At 39.3% G+C, this 19297-nt stretch overlaps 2 protein-coding genes across 2 annotated transcripts in view; one reads left to right on the top strand and one right to left on the bottom strand.

The window, feature by feature from the left end:
* LOC134657586 (transmembrane protein 80-like) overlaps positions 1–19297 on the bottom strand; it is a 418575-nt gene that overhangs the window by 331773 nt on the left and 67505 nt on the right. The window lies entirely within an intron of this gene.
* On the top strand, positions 9051–17405 carry LOC134657496 (vesicular integral-membrane protein VIP36). The gene is made up of 6 exons (XM_063513068.1): positions 9051–9267; positions 9353–9468; positions 14100–14297; positions 15545–15707; positions 16231–16397; positions 17155–17405. Exons 1-6 carry the CDS (start codon positions 9141–9143, stop codon positions 17365–17367), a joined length of 984 nt encoding a protein of 327 aa, XP_063369138.1. The 5' UTR covers positions 9051–9140; the 3' UTR covers positions 17368–17405.

The raw sequence follows: 19297 nt of genomic DNA, 5'->3' as shown, positions 1-19297 counted from the left end.
TACTTACGAGGTATCAAAGAGTTATCGATATCTACACACCGACCGCGAAAGTTGCCAAAACGTGCTTTCAGAACGAGAATTCAACAGCCGTACGCTTTCTAAACGACCATCAACTCTAAAATTAAAAAAATAAGGTTGAAATTACCAGATGATGAAGGTGCAAGTTGTAACTTTTTAATAGTGGTGGAATTAAAAGGATAATGACCTGTGATTTTGACCTTCCGCGATCTACATTTTGGTGAAAGTGGGACATCCATCATCGCGAAGTGGTGAAAGTCGCCCTTCTTGCTAATGTGGTTCGGCTATGATTTATTTCCTCATTCGAAACTTAAATTTGGCCTTTAGACGAGTTTTTGAATTTCGAACGGCAGGTTCTTTTTACAAGCTATAATTTGGTGTCAGAATTCCAATTAAGGCTAATACTCGAAGGTATTATAATTTTCTTTTTTTGGATTGTATTACCTGGAAATCGGCATTTCTGCCAGAGATGTGCGAGGTTGCGTAGCGAGGGCTGTGCTTGTTGAACCAACATAATCATTATTTTACCTATACAAAGTGAAAATTAGGTAGAGTCAGTGCGGAAAGAGAAGAGTCGTAGAATGTATGGGCTCCCTTACATCCCACGGCTCTTCTCTTTCCGCACAGACTCTATTTTTAGACTTGTCAGTAAAACCTAGGTAAACCTTTTTTGTATACCTATAGTCACAATAAATATATTATGATTATGATTATGAATGTATCACATCATCGTCATACCGAATATAATTATATACGTAGGTTGCTCTGTGGTCAGTGACAGATCCGTCGTCGGCGTTGGACCTGCGGTTCGGATATATCCGTTGTTAGGGTAAAAAAGTGACTTTTATTCACTCACCAATAATTCTTATCAAACACATCCCTCGCTACACATCCTTGCACAATTTTGGTAGAAACAAGTAAAGTCTGTAAATTCTTTATCCCTTGCACAATTCTGGTAGAAACGAAGCCTAATTGCTCTTAGACGGGTCTAAGAGCAATTAGGCTTCGTTTCTACCACTAAGAGTATTAAGATTTTCGATTAGCAATCATATCCTAGGAAGATGCAGGATATGGAAAATGTAAAGTATACCATAATATACGCAAGATATGATCGTCTTGAAAGTTCTTAAGGGACATGTGTCCAGCATATTGGTATCTTTCGGCTTTTCAATTCCTCTTTAAGTGTGCGAGAATTGTTACCAGTATTTTAATGACCCCCGGGGCTCGTTTCTCAAAGCTTGTAACTTGCAATACAAGTGGAAGTTTCTTTCTAACAAAAGCTGTCAAAAAGTGAATTCCGCTTGTATTACAAGTTACAAGCTTTTGAGAAACGGGCCCCTGATCTGAGGTATTTCTCTAAACGATTCAGAATACATGACCAACCACGCAGTAGTATACATACATGACAGGATGGATATGATGGTTGCGCTTTTATCGTCTCACATAAGTACTTGTTAGAAAATGACGACTATCATCATAACCGTGCAGGGTTTAATTAAATTGGAGGTGATCTCAGTAGGTACCTTTAATTTTTTTTTTGCCATTTTTATTTAGTAGCTTTGGGGGAAAAAATCCATTCAGAAAACCCTTTTTGGCAATGTGACCTTAGGTATATATATATGCTACTGTAATACAGTACAATGTGGCGTATACTTAATGACAACTTTTTAATATTTTTGAATATCTCCATGGCTAATAAATAGTTAAAGTTGGTCGTCATGCTCGCACCCACCCTATAAGTATTATCTCTATTTTCACACGGCACATCATTAACTGAGAAAGATATATTTTAGCAGCTTTTTATTAAAGTTTGTCCATGTAACACGAGCCGCGTCTAACACCCACAATGTCAAGATTAATATTTATTTGATGCATAAACGAGAAAGTTCCACTTTCGCGCAGTTCATCGCCCTTAAATCTATGAGCCAATAAAAAAACCCTTCACACTTTTACCTTAACTGCCCTAAAGAGGGCCATAACTTTCTATTTTCTAACGAAAGTTGAAAATAAGAGTGATCCTCGAGGCCGTTAAGTTGACCTAGCTCAACAAATGCCCATTCAGGTCGCAGAGAAAGTTGAGAAAGCCTCTATTTGACCATGAGCCACTAAACTCTCCCTAGTATTTTTATCTGACAGTCACTTTTTAACCACAACCCAAAAAGAACTTTAAAACTGGGAGTTTTAGTAACATTTTTGATTGTATGTGCAAGTGGGTCAGAAGACACCGTGTTCTAATTTTGATTTGTTGCATTGATGATGATTTCTTTTTAATTTGTTGGCGGCTTTCTAAGGAGATTGGTTTGCCGTCATTGACATAGATATTTAGGGACTGGCTTTACGGGCAATAATAATGAGGCATAACAGGGGCCAGTACAGCGGTGTGAAATCGCTACAACGCGATTGGTTGATGAGTTCGCATCACGCGCGCGGTTGGTTGACGAGTTCGCATTACGCGCGCTATTGGTCGCAACTAGTTACGTTAGACTGCACGATTGGCTGGAGTTCGTGAGTAGCACCGCTGAACTAGTACCATTGTTAGTGCCCCATTAGTCCGTCCTTAGATATTATACGTCAATGTTTGCCGTAATTTGATGACTTGGATTTAAAGTACCTAATGTGGGTTCGGTTCGATGTTAACTTATACAGTGCAAATTGATCTGACTAACACAGCTTCTCATGTCTGAATCACCTGACGCTCTCATAACCTTTCCGAACCGGAAAACCAAACTACTTACAAACAAACGAGTGCCCCTAATACTGTTCTCTGAAAAACAAAATAGCTCGTAGGAGTAACAACTTTATCTTTACCGTTCACAACGGCACACCATAAGGCATTTCAATGGATCTTGTATCGGAGTATCAGGTTTGTGAGTTTACCGTGTCAAAAGATAAGTTTGCAGTATGGAACCATCGAGATCGTTTCTGCTTTCTATGTCCGCTTTCACTTCCGAGCTCAAAACGACCACGAACTATTCGCGAACTCAAGAGAAAAACGACGTAAGTACGTATGAAGATGCATACATTGATTGCCTTTTACTTTCAAGCTGTTATCGGTGAGTCAGAGTTGTTTACAAACTTGCCGCAAAACAATGTCATGTGCCGTGGTCGCTTTCTTTCGCTAATGCGTGTCATTGAACTCTGCTAAAAATAGGCGGTTAAAAATAAACTAATGATTTGTTTATTACATTATTAGAACTTTATAATATGTCCAAGGTTTATGAAAGCTGGCAAATTTCGTGAGAGACAAATGTCCAGGTCAGTCACAGATGAAAATCGTGTGAGAGAAGAATACGGTTGGCGTTGGCGTACCCTCAACTGTGCGTTTCTCCAGAGTCCAGAAACTTCCTGAGTCGCAATCGCGAGAAAATATTTTAGATATGTAAATATCAAAGTAGGTAGAGTAAGTAGCTAGCTAAAATAGATACGTAGGTATCTGTACCTATATTAGTACCTATATTAACCACAGCTACTTATGCCCCTTCGTTTGATTTTTAGGGTTCCGTAGCCAAATGGCAAAAAACGGAACCCTTATAGACTCGTCATGTCTGTCTGTCTGTCTGTCTGTCCGTCTGTCTGTCCGTCCGTATGTCACAGCCACTTTTCTCCGAAACTATAAGAACTATACTGTTGAAACTTGGTAAGTAGATGTATTCTGTGAACCGCATTAAGATTTTCACACAAAAATAGAAAAAAAAAATTTTTGGGGGTTCCCCATACTTACAACTGAAACTCAAAAAAAATTTTTTCATCAAACCCATACGTGTGGGGTATCTATGGATAGGTCTTCAAAAATGATATTGAGGTTTCTAATATCATTTTTTTCTATACTGAATAGTTTGCGCGAGAGACACTTCCAAAGTGGTAAAATGTGTGTCCCCCCCCTGTAACTTCTAAAATAAGAGAATGATAACACTAAAAAAAATATATGATGTACATTACCATGTAAACTTCCACCGAAAATTGGTTTGAACGAGATCTAGTAAGTAATTTTTTTTAATACGTCATAAATCGCCTAAATACGGAACCCTTCATGGGCGAGTCCGACTCGCACTTGGCCGCTTTTATTTAATTAGGTATTACAAAAGTTATGTTATGAGCTTTTAAAAATTTGTGTTTTTAAGTTTTTTTCGCTCCTAACTTTTTAATAATCAATATATATAGATGGTCAAGCAGATCTTGTCAGTAGAAAAAGGCGGCAAATTTGAAAAATGTAGGCGCGAAGGGATATCGTCCCATAGAAAATTTGAATTTCGCGCTTTTTTTTACTGACAAGATTTGGTTGACCAGCTATATATACGAATTATTGCCGACCAATTCATGACCTTTTGACTAGGCAGTACTCCCATCGCCATTTTCTTTTTAAAAAATACTTAAAAAATATATATATACTTAAGAAAGTTTGTGAAGTCATATTTAAGGAAAATCCTTTAGAGATTACTCACAGGCCATGCATTTTGGGAAGTACCTCAAACAAATTACTGCAATATACTCTTACAAGTAGGTACCTTCCTTCGTCATTCTCACCTTCATGCCAATAACTTTATCAATAAAAATAATGTGATTCATGGTTTTGATAATTTCACATTCATTCATAATTTTAGTCGTCATCGGTACCTATACACGGTGGACAAAAAATAACTGCATTCCCGTTGCCAGGGAGGTTTTGGGATTATACAATAAAATAATAATAAAAAATAAAAAAGTCTTTATTGCCATGTACCTAACTACATAATACATTGTTAAAACATACTTAAACATGCTTAAACACATGAAATAAATACAATTTAAACAATAAAACAGTTATATAACAATTAAATAGTTATAGTTTTTGTGAGTGTCACATGGCCCCAGTTGGGTAAAGGCCTCCTCCATCAGTTTCCATTGTTTCCTGTCCTGCGCTTTCAAGATCCAGTCTCTACCAGCTTTCTTTTGAATTTCGTCTATCCAGCGTTCTTTTGGGATTATACTGAGCAACTTTTACTATGGGACCAATCCCTAATTCGCGAAAAGAAATGTTGGCTGTTTCATAAATCTTGGCTGGTCCATTTCTATGGGAAGGTAATTTTTTTTTCGCGATTTCGGGGTTGGTCCCATAGTAAAAGTTGCTCAGTATAATCTCAAAACCTCCCTGGCAACCAACGGGAATGTAGAGTTATTTTTAGTCACAGTTCGATTTATGGCAAATGATGATGTTTAATTTCCTTTTGCACAGTTGCTCTTTTTGTCTTACAGATTGATTTAGGAAGGGGAGTCAATCGCATTTTTGATGCAAGATTTTGACTAAGGCCCCCCAAGTTTAGTGTTTAGTATACAATTTTCGTGTAAGTAAGTATAGGTACTTAGTTATTAAATCACACAAAATTTCGATCTTTTGGATCTCGATGACTGACATTTAAAAACTTTCAGGTTCAACTTAAACGATGCCGGCCAACGACCTGCAAATTAGCCGACTTGGAAAGTGAAGGTTAGATTAATGACAGCAATTGATCGTTAAGGTGAAGGCCCACCCGCGTTTCATTAAGCCAATTGGACACAATTAAGTTGAGAGACAGGCTTGCACTTTTTCTGCATTTCTTCAATTTCTTGCAGTTAACCCGTGATGGATGCAGTTGACCCCTGAAAAAAGGAACATGTCTGGCAAATGAATAATAAAGACAATTTATGGCGGCTGAAATGCTGCGTGCCTCTTCATTGTTATAAATTGAACCACATACTGATAAAGAGCGCTCAAACTTGGCTCAGACAGTATATTTAGGTACTTAAATGAAAGCACGAGTTTGAAAAAAATTTACACTGACGCTACGCTGAAATGTGGGTAGCTGGCGTTGTTTTAGTAGGTTTTACAAGTTATTCGAATTAACATTCTACTCGTATAATCTTCAATATCTGGGTGACCGAGCTTCGCTCGGAAAACATATAAAAACTCGAAAATGCGCGTTTTCCCAGAGATAACACCTAGCTAGATCGATTTTTCGCCCCCGAAAACCCCCGTATAGCAAATTTCATCAAATTCGTTAGAGCCGTTTCCAAGATCCCCGAAATATATATATAAATAAATAAATAAACAAGAATTGCTCGTTTAAAGGTATTAGATAGATTTATACATTTTGAAGTAAATTCATAGAAACTTTGGTATTACCGCGACATCTAGTGAAATCTGACTGTACTACATCGACAACATGCTCAAAACATGCTATTGTTAGTTTTGGTAAATAGACTACAGAGGGCACTGTATTCTTTCCCCTGTTTCCTGCTTTATCGACTCAAGCTGACAACTATCTGACAACACTTGACATTTGACGTCAACAGGAATGTTACAACTAAAAAAATATTTTCTACCATTTTTGATATTTTATGGGTAAACTGGATTTTATTCCGTGTGATGTTAAAACATTTTTGTTATTGAAATTCAAAATTTTAGATAAATTTCAGATATATAGCTGGTCAACCAAATCTTGTCAGTAAAAAAAGGCGCGAAATTCAAATTTTCTATGAGACGATATCCCTTCGCACTAGTGATGGGTAGGGCATCAATTTAAAATGAGTTTGTATGAGTACCTCATTTTCTAAAATGAGGTGTTACAATGTCTTACTTCAAATGAGGTGAGGTACTAGCATATTTTCAGCGTCAACTATTCCATTCATTCCAACAGCGACAATTTTTTTAAGATGTATGAAAGCTTGCAGCGCTTACGCTTGTTGTCTCTCGTGTTTAATTGTTAACGTATTTTCGGTGGTGACGCGAAGCGATATTGAAGTAGGTCGCGTGTCGGTCTCACTCCCTCTTTGGGTATTTCTAATTCATTGTTTCATTTTGAAAGGATTTTTGAGGGGTTCATGTCACAGAGAGGCGGTGAGTGGACCTTTTGTCGTTGCAATAAGGTTTGTAGTTCGGCAGTTGACAGTGTGGATCATTACTCGTTTCTTCATTTGAGACATTTGAGTTTTGAGTGTCGGCGAGCAGGCGAGCACCTAGCGCCTCGCGCGATCCAGGGAGTCTGTTGCGAGTTGTGAGGAGTGTATGAGTTTTGAGGGTCGCGAGACTCGCGAGTGAATTTGAACGGATAAGAGTTTTTTGAAAGTTGAAGTGTGTGAATGATTTGTGTGGCAAGAGGTGTTTGTGATGCGCGCGAGTAAATGAGTAAAATGAATAGAGGAGTGAAGTAAGACATTTTTGCGGTACGAAGTACTGCGACAAATTAACAAAATGAGTGGTACAAATGAGGTGCCTCACGAGTGAGCGACTCAACACTACTTCGCACCTACATTTTTCAAATTTGCCGCCTAGTTCTACTGTCAAGATCTGGTTGACCAAGTATATATCTCAAAAACAATTTTCTTCCTATACCCAGGGCCGGATTAAGCATGTCGGGGCCCCTAGGCAGTGCAATGCTCGGGGCCCCCGTACAGTTAATTCTGCATACATATGTTCAGTTGTTCAGTACAGGCAAGTAAGTTTGCGGTTTTAATTGCAACCTTCAGGTGTCGGTTGAGCCGATCCGAACATGCCGAATGTTTTTTCGCTCTTGCGTGGACATAAAGGTTTTATATATTAGTTTTTGCCGATTCCTCCTTGCGTCCAGTGTAGGGAGAGCTCTTTTTTCTCAATAAGTAGTTAAATATTTTGCGAGGCTGAACAGCGATTGTCCGACCATATGATCCACATGATTAAAATTAACCTAATAATAATTATTTTACATGTGTTTAAATGATTATTCATTAACCAGTCAAACTAGCATGTAAGTACAGGGTAAATCGGAAAAGCAATAAAAATCGTGAGCGCAGCGAGCGCGAAATTTTTTGTGAAAAAATTGTGAAAGCGTGTTAAAAAGGCCTAAAAATCCGAAGTTACCCAGTGAGGTGAGCTTTCATGCGAGGTCAAAGCCGTGCTTCAGGATAAGCTCAGCTAGATCACAGACGACAACCAATGTCCATTGTATTAAAAAGCGAGACCGCAGGCGCAGCGAGGCCAAAGGCTAAGCTGTAGAAGAGATTTGGTAGGCGAACCAAACATTGAGGTAAAAAGTGTGGCTGAAAGCCGAGCTCAGCAATCTACACATACTTAACATTCTTAACAAGCCCGAAGCGTACTTATAACCAGCGAGGTGAGCTTTCATGCAAGGCAAAAGGCTAAGCTTCTGAAATCAATGAATCAAAGCAGCGCTCTGATACGAACCTATCGTCAAATGTTACTCAACAATAATATATGTGTCATACAAGAGTTACTCGGAGGGCCGAAGTTTCATTAATGAGGTTTTAGGCCCTCGGGAGCCTGGAATTCGAGCTCGATTTACAGACTTTAAAAGCTATAAAATAACATAATTTACATAATCATTTGATGATTGTGTGTTTGAGAAACTGATATTGGACATTAGGTATAAGTAGGTAACATAAAAAAATATTTATGAATTTTGGCCATATGCCAAACTTGGCAAAAACATTTTTTTTAGCGCGCGCGGGGCCGCCGGGGCCCCCTAGCCGAGGCGGGGCCCCCTAACCGAGGCGGGGCCCATAGGCAGTTGCCTACTCTGCCTTAGGGTTAATCCGGCCCTGCCTATACCATGGACTAATCAGAGTAAAGTTTGTCAAAGAACTGTCTCATTTCAAACATAGACAGAGAGAATCATACTTAATCTTTGTTTTACACTAGTACTAGCACCCAAAAGAAAAGGATGAGAATAGTTTTTTTTTTGTTCCTATTTACTGACAAATTGGTTTCACCATCTATACAATAGGGATGTTTCCTGTATTTAAAATAAATTATTTCAAACCGTGCACGAAATAAAGCACCAGATAATTATTAGAAAAACATAGACAGCAGCTATTTTCAAACACAATTTGTATTTAATAAATCGGATTGAAATATAAAAAGTAGGTGAGTTTACCGTGACGTCACTACATACGTTTTCATATAAATTTCATATTAGCAAATCGTTTTGACAGTTCTAAAAAAGAAGCTGATTTGACTAGTAGGAATGTAGCCTATTCGATGACGATCAGGTTGGCCTTGGGAGATTTTTAGGTTGTAATCTGGCAACATTAATACGCGGCTGCCAGCCGTCAGTTTGTGAGTTTGACATGTTCTAGTGAGTTAGCTGATTTCGCTAGATTAGACTAGAAAAATGCAACAAATAACGTTCCAGCTAACACAATACGTATTAGCGGCCCTATTTTTTAGTCCTATTCTAGCAGAATGGAATACCCGGGACTACGTGAGACGGGAGCACTCCCTCACAAAACCTTACCAGGGTGAGTGACCTGTGGCTCTATTGACTTTGATCTTGTGAATATAATTAAATAAATACGTAAATATACGTTTATTGGTTAATTTCAGGAAGTGGGATGTCGGTGCCTTACTGGGACTTCTTAGGTAGCACAATAGTGACAACAAATTACGTTCGTTTAACCCCAGACTTGCAGTCCAAGTCAGGCGCAATTTGGAACACTCAGGTAACGATTTTGTATTATCGCCAACGTAAATATACATACCACGATAAGCAGGAATAAGTGCGTCGTAATACTTTATAATCTTTAGTATTAAATACGGGCATAAACATGCGATTTTATGTGGACGTTATAGTATGAGTATAAGGGTGATTTTGGCTTGAAATGCCGCTCGCTTATCGTTGAAATAAAAACGAATAAAGTAATGATTTATGTCTTTCAAGTACTTGTATCTGTTATGCAAAATTTTATTTTTGGATGCACTCATGGCAGTGTAGATTTTTGTAACAATGTAAGTAGTAATTTGGCAGTGTTCAAATTGTTTGGCATAAATGAAATGTATTGGCTGAATGGATAATTCAACAAAATGTGAACATTCTAAGTAATAAAATCTATACTAAATTTAATTATTAAGCGGCCAATCTGTTCACAAATATCTCAACAAAACATCTGTTAACAAAACAATAAAGTGCGTGTTAAGATATTTTTTCGCACTTTGGCTGCTCCGATATATCTGAAGGTTACTGGTGAATTCTCAATACAACTTGAGACTCCGGTGCCGTCGAAAGATGTAATTGTCTTTCAGTAGATGTTGCTTTACGCCACCCCAAAGGCGTGTATACATAAGGGAAGGGAAGGAATGATTTGCAAGGTCCTGGTAGGCTTCCGTAGCTCAATTGGTTAAGAGCAACACACAGATTGTGGAGGATGCAGGTTCAAGTCCTGCCAGAAGCATAACTTTTTCCATTTTTTCCTTTAATATAAAATTTGGAATATTGCTCACAGACGTATCTGCTTGTTAAAAAATTGATTTATCTGAAGGTGACTGTAAATACCTAAGAATGCCTTCAATAAGTTATATTACAAAAAGTAGAAACCCAACAAAATGTTTTTTAAGTGTCCCACTGCTGGGCTAAGGCCTTCCCTCGTTCTTTCCGCTCGAACCTGTCATCTGCATTTTCCCACCATTTTGGGTAGAATGCGTCCAAGTTGTCCCGCCATATCCTTTTCGGTGTGCCTGAACCCCGGCCTGCAATGTTATTCTCAATCATTTCCATTTTCATAATATTTATTCTGTGATCACAAACACACTAGGTATCATTCCTGTTTATTACAAAAGTATAAACATTCAAGGTTAATACTGTGATAGCATCAGGTTCTGTTTTCATAATATTGTAATACCAACAATCATCCACTTATTTCCACAATGACAACATATTATTGTGCTGAACACACAGAGCATAGGAAATAATGTTTAATTATTCCTCCCTGTAGCAAACTCCTGCAGCGAGAAGGCAAGAGTCAACAGTTTTCATAGATGATATACTGCCCCCGTAAGCCAATTAGCGGTATCTCAAAAACATATTAAATGTGTAAAACATGTTAAAAATTAGTATATGTTTGCATTAAGTTTTGATTTGAGATAGCGCTAATTGGCTTAAGGGGGCAGTATAGGCTTCTTCTGTCTAGTTTTGTTCTATGAGATTTGGCTTAAATGGCTTGCATTCCTATCCCCCCTCTATTAAAAAAAACTCTCGACTCCGACCAGCCTTTGACATAAAGTAATGATTCTAACGACTCCTGAAAGATTACACATACACAAATATTGGTCATATATTCATATATTGACACCGTAAGATTGTGAACCCGTTATCGTTAGTTTACAATCTAACGTAAATAGGATAGGTTAGTTTATAATCTCCCTACCATCAGTTTATAAATTAACTACCGAGATTATAAACGAGTGTTTACAATTTTACGGTGACATTTATATGTGTAAAGGATTTCTGGCAAGATTTGCAAAGTGTTATTAGTAATGTGAGATACATATAATATATTGTTTATTTTATATTACACAAGTAAGTGTAATGCCTGAGTGGACGCTCGAAGCGGAGCGTTCGGCGGGGCGTGCAGCGTGGCGTCGAGCTCCCAAGGGATTTGAGCAGCGTGCACTAAGGCCGCTCGTATACGTTTGCATTTGTTTAACATGCACGCCGCACGCCCCGCCCCGCTGCACGCCTAACTCGAGCGTCCACTCAGGCCTTACACTATATCACATATTTGTACAGATGTTTTTGTAAACAATAAAATTAATTTAATAAACATTGCTCTATGACTGTCTTACAATATATGTATGTATAAATATTAGCACCTTGTATTGTGCAGGCAGCATATGTATGCACGGGTGCTTAGTTAATAGTGTTGCTGACTGTACCAATAAAAAAGCATCAGTGCAAAGCAGTATTACTCTTATTCAAATCTTAATCAAACACCATTCTGCTCTATTATACCAGGCGTGGCTCACTCCGCGATTTCGTCGCTTTGCTACAGGTAGCTAAAGTACATCCATTCCACACCAATTTTGGTGGCTAGCCATAAGCCGCGCGTGGCGCTGTCGCCACCTAGCGGCCATATCTGTCCTGATCGTAACAGACGCGTTTTGTTAGAAAGTGAGTCTTCTGTAACTAGTACTATTATTTATTCTGTGATTATACTAAGACATCTTAGTACTATTTTTTTTCCACTCCGGTGGCAAACAAGCTCGTGGCCCACCTGTTATTAATAGGTAGATTACGTAACCTATTGACGTGTGTATTTGTGTAACTTCAGTGCCGTGGGGGTGCCACTCCTTTTTTTAAAGTACCCCATATTGTACTCAATACCTATACATAACTATGTAATGAAAACTTTGGCCTTATTACCTCCATAAAACCTTAATTACCTTTACACGCCAATTACTTAACTTTTGACCTTGATCTAGCTCTAATTTTCTCCTAACTCAAGGTTTACCTTATCAATGCTAAAGTAACACTTTAAAGCAAAACAAACCCTAAAGTTATACCCTTAAAGTTGATTATTCCTTGACACGGTTTAATTATTCAGAGCAATCTATTATAACTTTAGTTTTCAATTAATTTTGTTTGAAGTAAAGAAGGTGCTTAGGCAATGAAGTAACTTTTGTCAAAGTCACATTGAAGACAAAAATTATTTCGTATAGTTTATTAGGTTTTATTGGTATTCCGTTACATTATATAAACAACCAAGTTAAGAACTGCTTTTGGAAGTGCTTTTGGATGGCTAAAGTCTTACCTTAAAGATAGAAAGCAACTAGTTGAGATAGAACATTTTAATTTTGCAACTGGAGAAATAGAAAATGTAAAATCGAATTCTGAAACTCTTAACGCTTCTATCCCGCAAGGAAGCGTTATTGGATGTTTGCTTTTCCTTATTTACATCAATGACCTCCCCAAAGTCACAAATGATCCCTGTGTGTTATTTGCCGATGATGTGTCAATAATTACAGCTTGCCAAAACCCTGAAGACGTCAATGAGAAATTTACAGCTAACCTAAATGTAATCAGTTCCTGGATGAGAGACCATAACCTCGATATAAATTATAAGAAAACCAAAATAATTCCATTCTACCCATACCAGAAAACGCCACTAGATATAGATTACACCTACGAAAATACTCGGTTAGAAGTCGTGCAAAGCGCTACACTATTGGGTTTAGATATCGACAGTCACATGAATTGGAAATCCCATGTAGAGAAAATTAGGAAAAAAATATCTCAATTCGTCTATGCGCTTCGGGCGGTTAAAGTAACGACAAATTTGGAAACAGCCCTAACAACATATTACGCGTATGCATATGCTTGGCTAAATTATGGAATTATTCTGTGGGGTAATAGTACCAACGCTCCATTACTTTTTACCCTCCAGAAAAAGCTTGTTCGTATCTTAATAAATAAAACACTTGACGAAATCGAAAGCCACAAACCTTATTTTTCTGAACTTGGACTGCTGACCCTCACATCTATATATATATTAGACATGTGTAAGTTCGTTCGAAAGAATAGGGAATTATATATAAAACGAGAGGACCTACCTTCTACACGATCGATACGAAACAAGAATAGACTAATCCCACCACCTTGTAAACTTAAACTACTGTCATCGGGCCCTTTAGTAATGTCTATTAAAATATATAATAAACTCCCGGACTCTATAAAAGAAGAAGAAAATTATAATATATATATAAATAAAATTAAACAGTTGCTATTAGCTAAGTCATATTATACCCTAAGCGAATTTTTTAATGACAGATTATAATTAAATAATATCAATAATTACAAATACATTGAAATTTACATTTTTTTTTTGTTAAGGCTTGACTTTGGTATTTTTGACATAAATTTAATCCTTATTTTTACATTTGCCTATAATTATTGTTTATATTAAGATTTAATCACTTTACATTAATCACAAATTCTCCTCTCCTTGGAATTGTAAATAGTATATTGCAGTGCCCAACAGGGTTCACAAAGACCTAGCTTATAAGTTTACCACCTGTACAATTACTTTGTGAAATTGCAATAAAATATTGAGTATTGAGTATTGAGTATTGAACTTACTATGCTAATCCATGTAAAAAAAAATATTGCAGTAAAATCATGTGTATAAATAAACTGACCTATTTAGTAAAATATATTATTATAATGTTTGTTTTATGAGTACTAAACATTATTCGGTACATTTTTATGATTTAGCAATTTTCGATTTTGGATTGACCGCAAAAAGTTCCCAAAGTTGTGCAATGTTGTACAATTAAAGTAATTTCAATATATCTTTTCCAGCCATGTTACACTCGCAACTGGGAGCTCCAAGTGCAATTCAAAGTCCATGGACGAGGCAAAGACCTCTTCGGAGACGGCTTGGCTCTGTGGTACGTCAAGGACCGAATGACGTACGGACCCGTGTTCGGTAGCAAGGACTATTACAACGGCCTAGCTATTATACTGGACACTTATAGCAACCACAATGGAGCGCACAACGTAAGTCACCTTTTATATCCTTTTAGCTATTCATACTGTATAATAATGGCAAAGTAAGGAACTATTTGGAGACGTCTTGGCTCTGTGGTACGTCAAGGAACGAATGACGTATACGGACCCGTGTTTGGCAGCAAGGACTTTTACACCGGCCTGGCTATTATACTGGACACTTATAGCAACCACAATGGAGCACACAACGTAAGTCACCCTTTATATCCTTTTAGCTATTCATACTGTATAATAATGGTAAAGTAAGGATCTATTTGGAGACTGCTTGGCTCTGTGGTACGTCAAGGACCGAATTATGTACGGACCCGTGTCACCCGTGTTTGGTAGCAAGGACTATTACAACGGCCTGGCTATTATACTGGACACTTATAGCAACCACAATGGAGCACATAACGTAAGTTTAAATAACCTTTGTCATGTTATCCATCTAGGAGAAGGATACTCCAAAATAAAACCCGGAATGGAGTTACAGTGGCGCGAGTAGGGTCCAACCTGAAATAAGCGGCACATTCCTGCAGCCGACCTGTCTCCACACGTATTGGCTCGCCTTTCCTGTGGGATAAGACAGTGCAGCCGAGAGGGAAATGCAGGTGCTGGGCATCCCTGCGTTTTCTTAATTCCGTCCCAGGCGGTTTAATGTCTTATACCATAAATCGTCTGCAATGCCATGTTTAAATCGCTCGAAAATATTTCCTATGGGAAACGCAACGTTCTCGAAAATGGCGTTAAGTCGCGCTTTAAAGTGCACAGTTTAGTGAAAACTGAAAATGCCCAAAACACTATTCCCAATTTTCCACACGACAGTCGACGGTCTTAGATCGATTCAAATAATCGATCGATAAGTAAATTCGAATAGAGCAGTACTGATAATTCCGCTACTCGATGCTAGATGTGGACTATGAAAACAATAATCTTTTTAGTACCAAAACTGTTGTATGGAGTGAGCATGCACTACTTGTATTTTTTTCTCTACGCCCTAGACTTCCAACTGCTCAATTTGCTTATTGACCTTATTGTCAATCTGGTTGGTTCGAGCTCAATTGCGTTCACGAGTTTCACGACGCAACACTCACAACAATTCCATTTTTCCTAGTTACCAGCGCCGTTGCTAGAGTCTGTGCGGAAAGAGAAGAGTGGTAAAATGTATGGGGCCCATTAAATTCCACGACTCTTCTCTTTCCGAACAGACTCTATTTGAACTGGAAATCAATTAGACTGATAAATTCTTTTATTTTCAGCATCAACATCCGTACATCTCGGCGACAGTAAACAACGGCAGTTTGCACTACGACCACGACCGAGACGGAACCCACACGCAGCTAGCGGGCTGTGAGGCGAAATTCCGGAACTATAACCACGACACGCATCTCAGCATTGTGTACAAGGATGACACCCTAATCGGTATGTTTTTTGTTTGGCTAGATCGCTATAGAACAAGATTTTTGACAAAAAGATTTAGATAAACTTTTATCGCCGATTGTAAGTTAATTATTCTTTAAGTCATCTACTGTTCGTCAAGATGATTCGAACGAATCAAACTGTGTTGTCTGTTGTGTGTGGTTGTGTTGTTTTATCATCTGGGTAAAAATGCTCTACAGGGGCCCGTTTCCCAAAAGATTGTAACTTGTATTACAAGTGGAATTCCCTTTCTAACAAAAGCTGTCAAAAAGTGACATCCGCTTGTATTACAAGTTACAAGCTTTTGAGAAACGGGCCCGTATTTTTCAACCGACACTCAACTGAAGTCATTCTATAATTTGAAAGATTTTTACACGGTTCAGTCTCGGTATTTTTTTCAAAACTGTGTTATTGGTGAAGCTAGAGGGATTAACGAGATCACACAGCCACAAGTATAGTCTAAACTCACTATAATTTATTTACCACTTTACAAAAGCAGAACTGCAACATCGAAACTTTATTCCAGTTTCAACCGACTTAGAAGGCAAAAACGCGTGGAAAGAGTGCCTCAGGGTGGAGAACGTGCTTCTACCCACCGGGTACTACTTCGGCGCTTCGGCGACGACGGGAGACCTCAGCGACAACCACGACATCATCGCTATCAAGATGTACGAGCTAGATCTGTTGGATTCTGTGAGTATTTTGACAGTTCACTCACAAAGAGTGCCTCAGGGTGGAGAACGTGCTTCTACCCACCGGGTACTACTTCGACGCTTCGGCGACGACGGGAGACCTCAGCGACAACCACGACATCATCGCTATCAAGATGTACGAGCTCGATCTCGAGTAGTCATTCAGTCACTCTTTCGGGTATGTTCTTGGGCCTGGGTAACATACTTCGACGGATAAGGGAAAACTGTGAACTAAGTAGTAATGACGTAGGTACCACCTAGCTTAGCAACTAGTTAACCCTCTAGAACATTTAGGGTGGATCAACTATTTCTTGTTGTTATTCTGTCCGGTCAGCCAAGAGACAATAGTAGCATAGTTTGTTAGAAGACATTGTCCACCACCTTCTTCTGTCACGCTTGGTACACGACCCTCTATGGAAAGGGTTTATAAGTATCACAAAAAAGCGTGTTTGATGAATTTCAATGCCTAAAAATCAGGTTTTAAAGAGTGACCCAGGAGAACGTATACATGGAAACGACTGAAAAGAAAAAGTTGATTCACCCTTTAATCGTCATTTGTTTGTTTCACTTCGCCGAATTTTCGTATCGCCTTACATGGCGACCGTGACAGGACTATTATTTGGCCGGCGTCATTACCCGTATGACGCGTAAAACTGATTACCCAATGGGGCAGTTTTGATAGACAGTAGCACATAATAGCATTTTAAACATCAATGAAGAATGCAACTTCGCATACTAACAGTTTTTTTTATTCCCAGCAAAATAAAGACGAGGACCGATCCCACATAATCCCATCAGCGCAAAGCTTCGAGGCGCCCCGCGAACACGTAGACGACCCGAAACCCGCCATGTCTGGCGTCAAGACCTTCCTGTGGATGATGTGTATAGCCATCATTGTCATCGTGTGTGTTGTTCTCGGGATTATGTGGTACCAGAAACGACAGGAACAGTCTAGAAAACGGCTGTATTAATGTAACCGTATATCCCATCAGTCCAAACCTTCGAGACGACCTGAAACCCGCTATGTCTGGCGTCAAGACCTTCCTGTGGATGTGTATAGCCGTCATTGTCATCGTGTGTGTTGTTCTTGGGATTATGTGGTACCAGAAACGACAGGAACAGTCTAGAAAACAGCTGTACTAATGTAACCGTATATCCCATCAGCCCAAACCTTCGAGACGACCAGAAACCCGCCATGCCCGGCGTCAAGACCTTCCTGTGAATGTGTATAGCCATCATAGTCATTGTGTGTGTTGTTCTTGGTATCATGTGGTACCAGAAACGACAGGAACAGTCTAGAAAACGGCTGTACTAATGTAACCGTACATCCCATCAGCCCAAACCTTCGAAACAACCTGAAACCCGCTATGTCTGGCGTCAAGACCTTCCTGTGGATGTGTATAGCCGTCATTGTCATCGTGTGTGTTGTTCTTGGGATTATGTGGTACCAGAAACGACAGGAACAGTCTAGAAAACGGCTATACTAATGTAACCGTATATCCCATCAGCCCAAACCTTCAAGACGACCTGAAACCCGCTATGTCTGGCGTCAAGACCTTCCTGTGAATGTGTATAGCCATCATAGTCATTGTGTGTGTTGTTCTTGGTATCATGTGGTACCAGAAACGACAGGAACAGTCTAGAAAACGGCTGTACTAATGTAACCGTACATCCCATCAGCCCAAACCTTCGAAACAACCTGAAACCCGCTATGTCTGGCGTCAAGACCTTCCTGTGGATGTGTATAGCCGTCATTGTCATCGTGTGTGTTGTTCTTGGGATTATGTGGTACCAGAAACGACAGGAACAGTCTAGAAAACGGCTATACTAATGTAACCGTATATCCCATCAGCCCAAACCTTCAAGACGACCTGAAACCCGCTATGTCTGGCGTCAAAACCTTCCTGTGGATGTGTGTCGACATCATTGTCATTGTGTGTTGTTCTTGGTATCATGTGGTACCAGGAACGACAGGAACAGTCTAGAAAACGGCTGTATTAATGTAACCGTATATCCCATCAGCCTAAACCTTCGAGACGATCTGAAACCCGCCATGTTTGGCGTCAAGACTTTCCTGTGGATGTGTTTCGCCATCATAGTCATTGTGTGTATTGTTCTTGGTATCATGTGGTACCAGAAACGACAGGAACAGTCTAGAAAACGGCTATACTAATGTAACCGTATATCCCATCAGCCCAGACCTTCAAGACGACCTGAAACCCGCTATGTCTGGCGTCAAAACCTTCCTGTGGATGTGTGTCGACATTATTGTCATCGTGTGTGTTGTTCTTGGGATTATGTGGTACCAGAAACGACAGGAACAGTCTAGAAAACGGCTATACTAATGTAACCGTATATCCCATCAGCCCAAACCTTCGAAACGACCTGAAACTCGCTATGTCTGGCGTCAAGACCTTCCTGTGGATGTGTATAGCCGTCATTGTCATCGTGTGTGTTGTTCTTGGGATTATGTGGTACCAGAAACGACAGGAACAGTCTAGAAAACGGCTGTACTAATGTAACCGTATATCCCATCAGCCCAAACCTTCGAGACGACCTGAAACCCGCTATGTCTGGCGTCAAAACCTTCCTGTGGATGTGTGTCGACATCATTGTCATTGTGTGTTGTTCTTGGTCACAGGGCGGACACGCCATACATCAAAAATGATTTGCGTTTATATGTGTGCGCGGCACGTCTGTACACGCGTCATTGTGTATCTGACGGACTTCTGGCATGCTCTCAGTAGAGCGACTTACGCACACATTCATGTCGCGGCCTGTCGCGGGGCGAGGTAATCCGAGTCGGGGCGGGGCGGTGCGTGGCCGTACTGTATGATAATACTATTACTTATTCTGTGTCTTGGTATCATGTGGTACCAGAAACGACAGGATTGATGTGTG

The sequence above is a fragment of the Cydia amplana genome, chromosome 20 (assembly GCF_948474715.1).
Source record: "Cydia amplana chromosome 20, ilCydAmpl1.1, whole genome shotgun sequence".
NCBI lineage: Eukaryota > Metazoa > Arthropoda > Insecta > Lepidoptera > Tortricidae > Cydia > Cydia amplana.
Note: the sequence above shows the minus strand (reverse complement) of the source record. Positions and strands in the feature narration are given on the sequence as shown.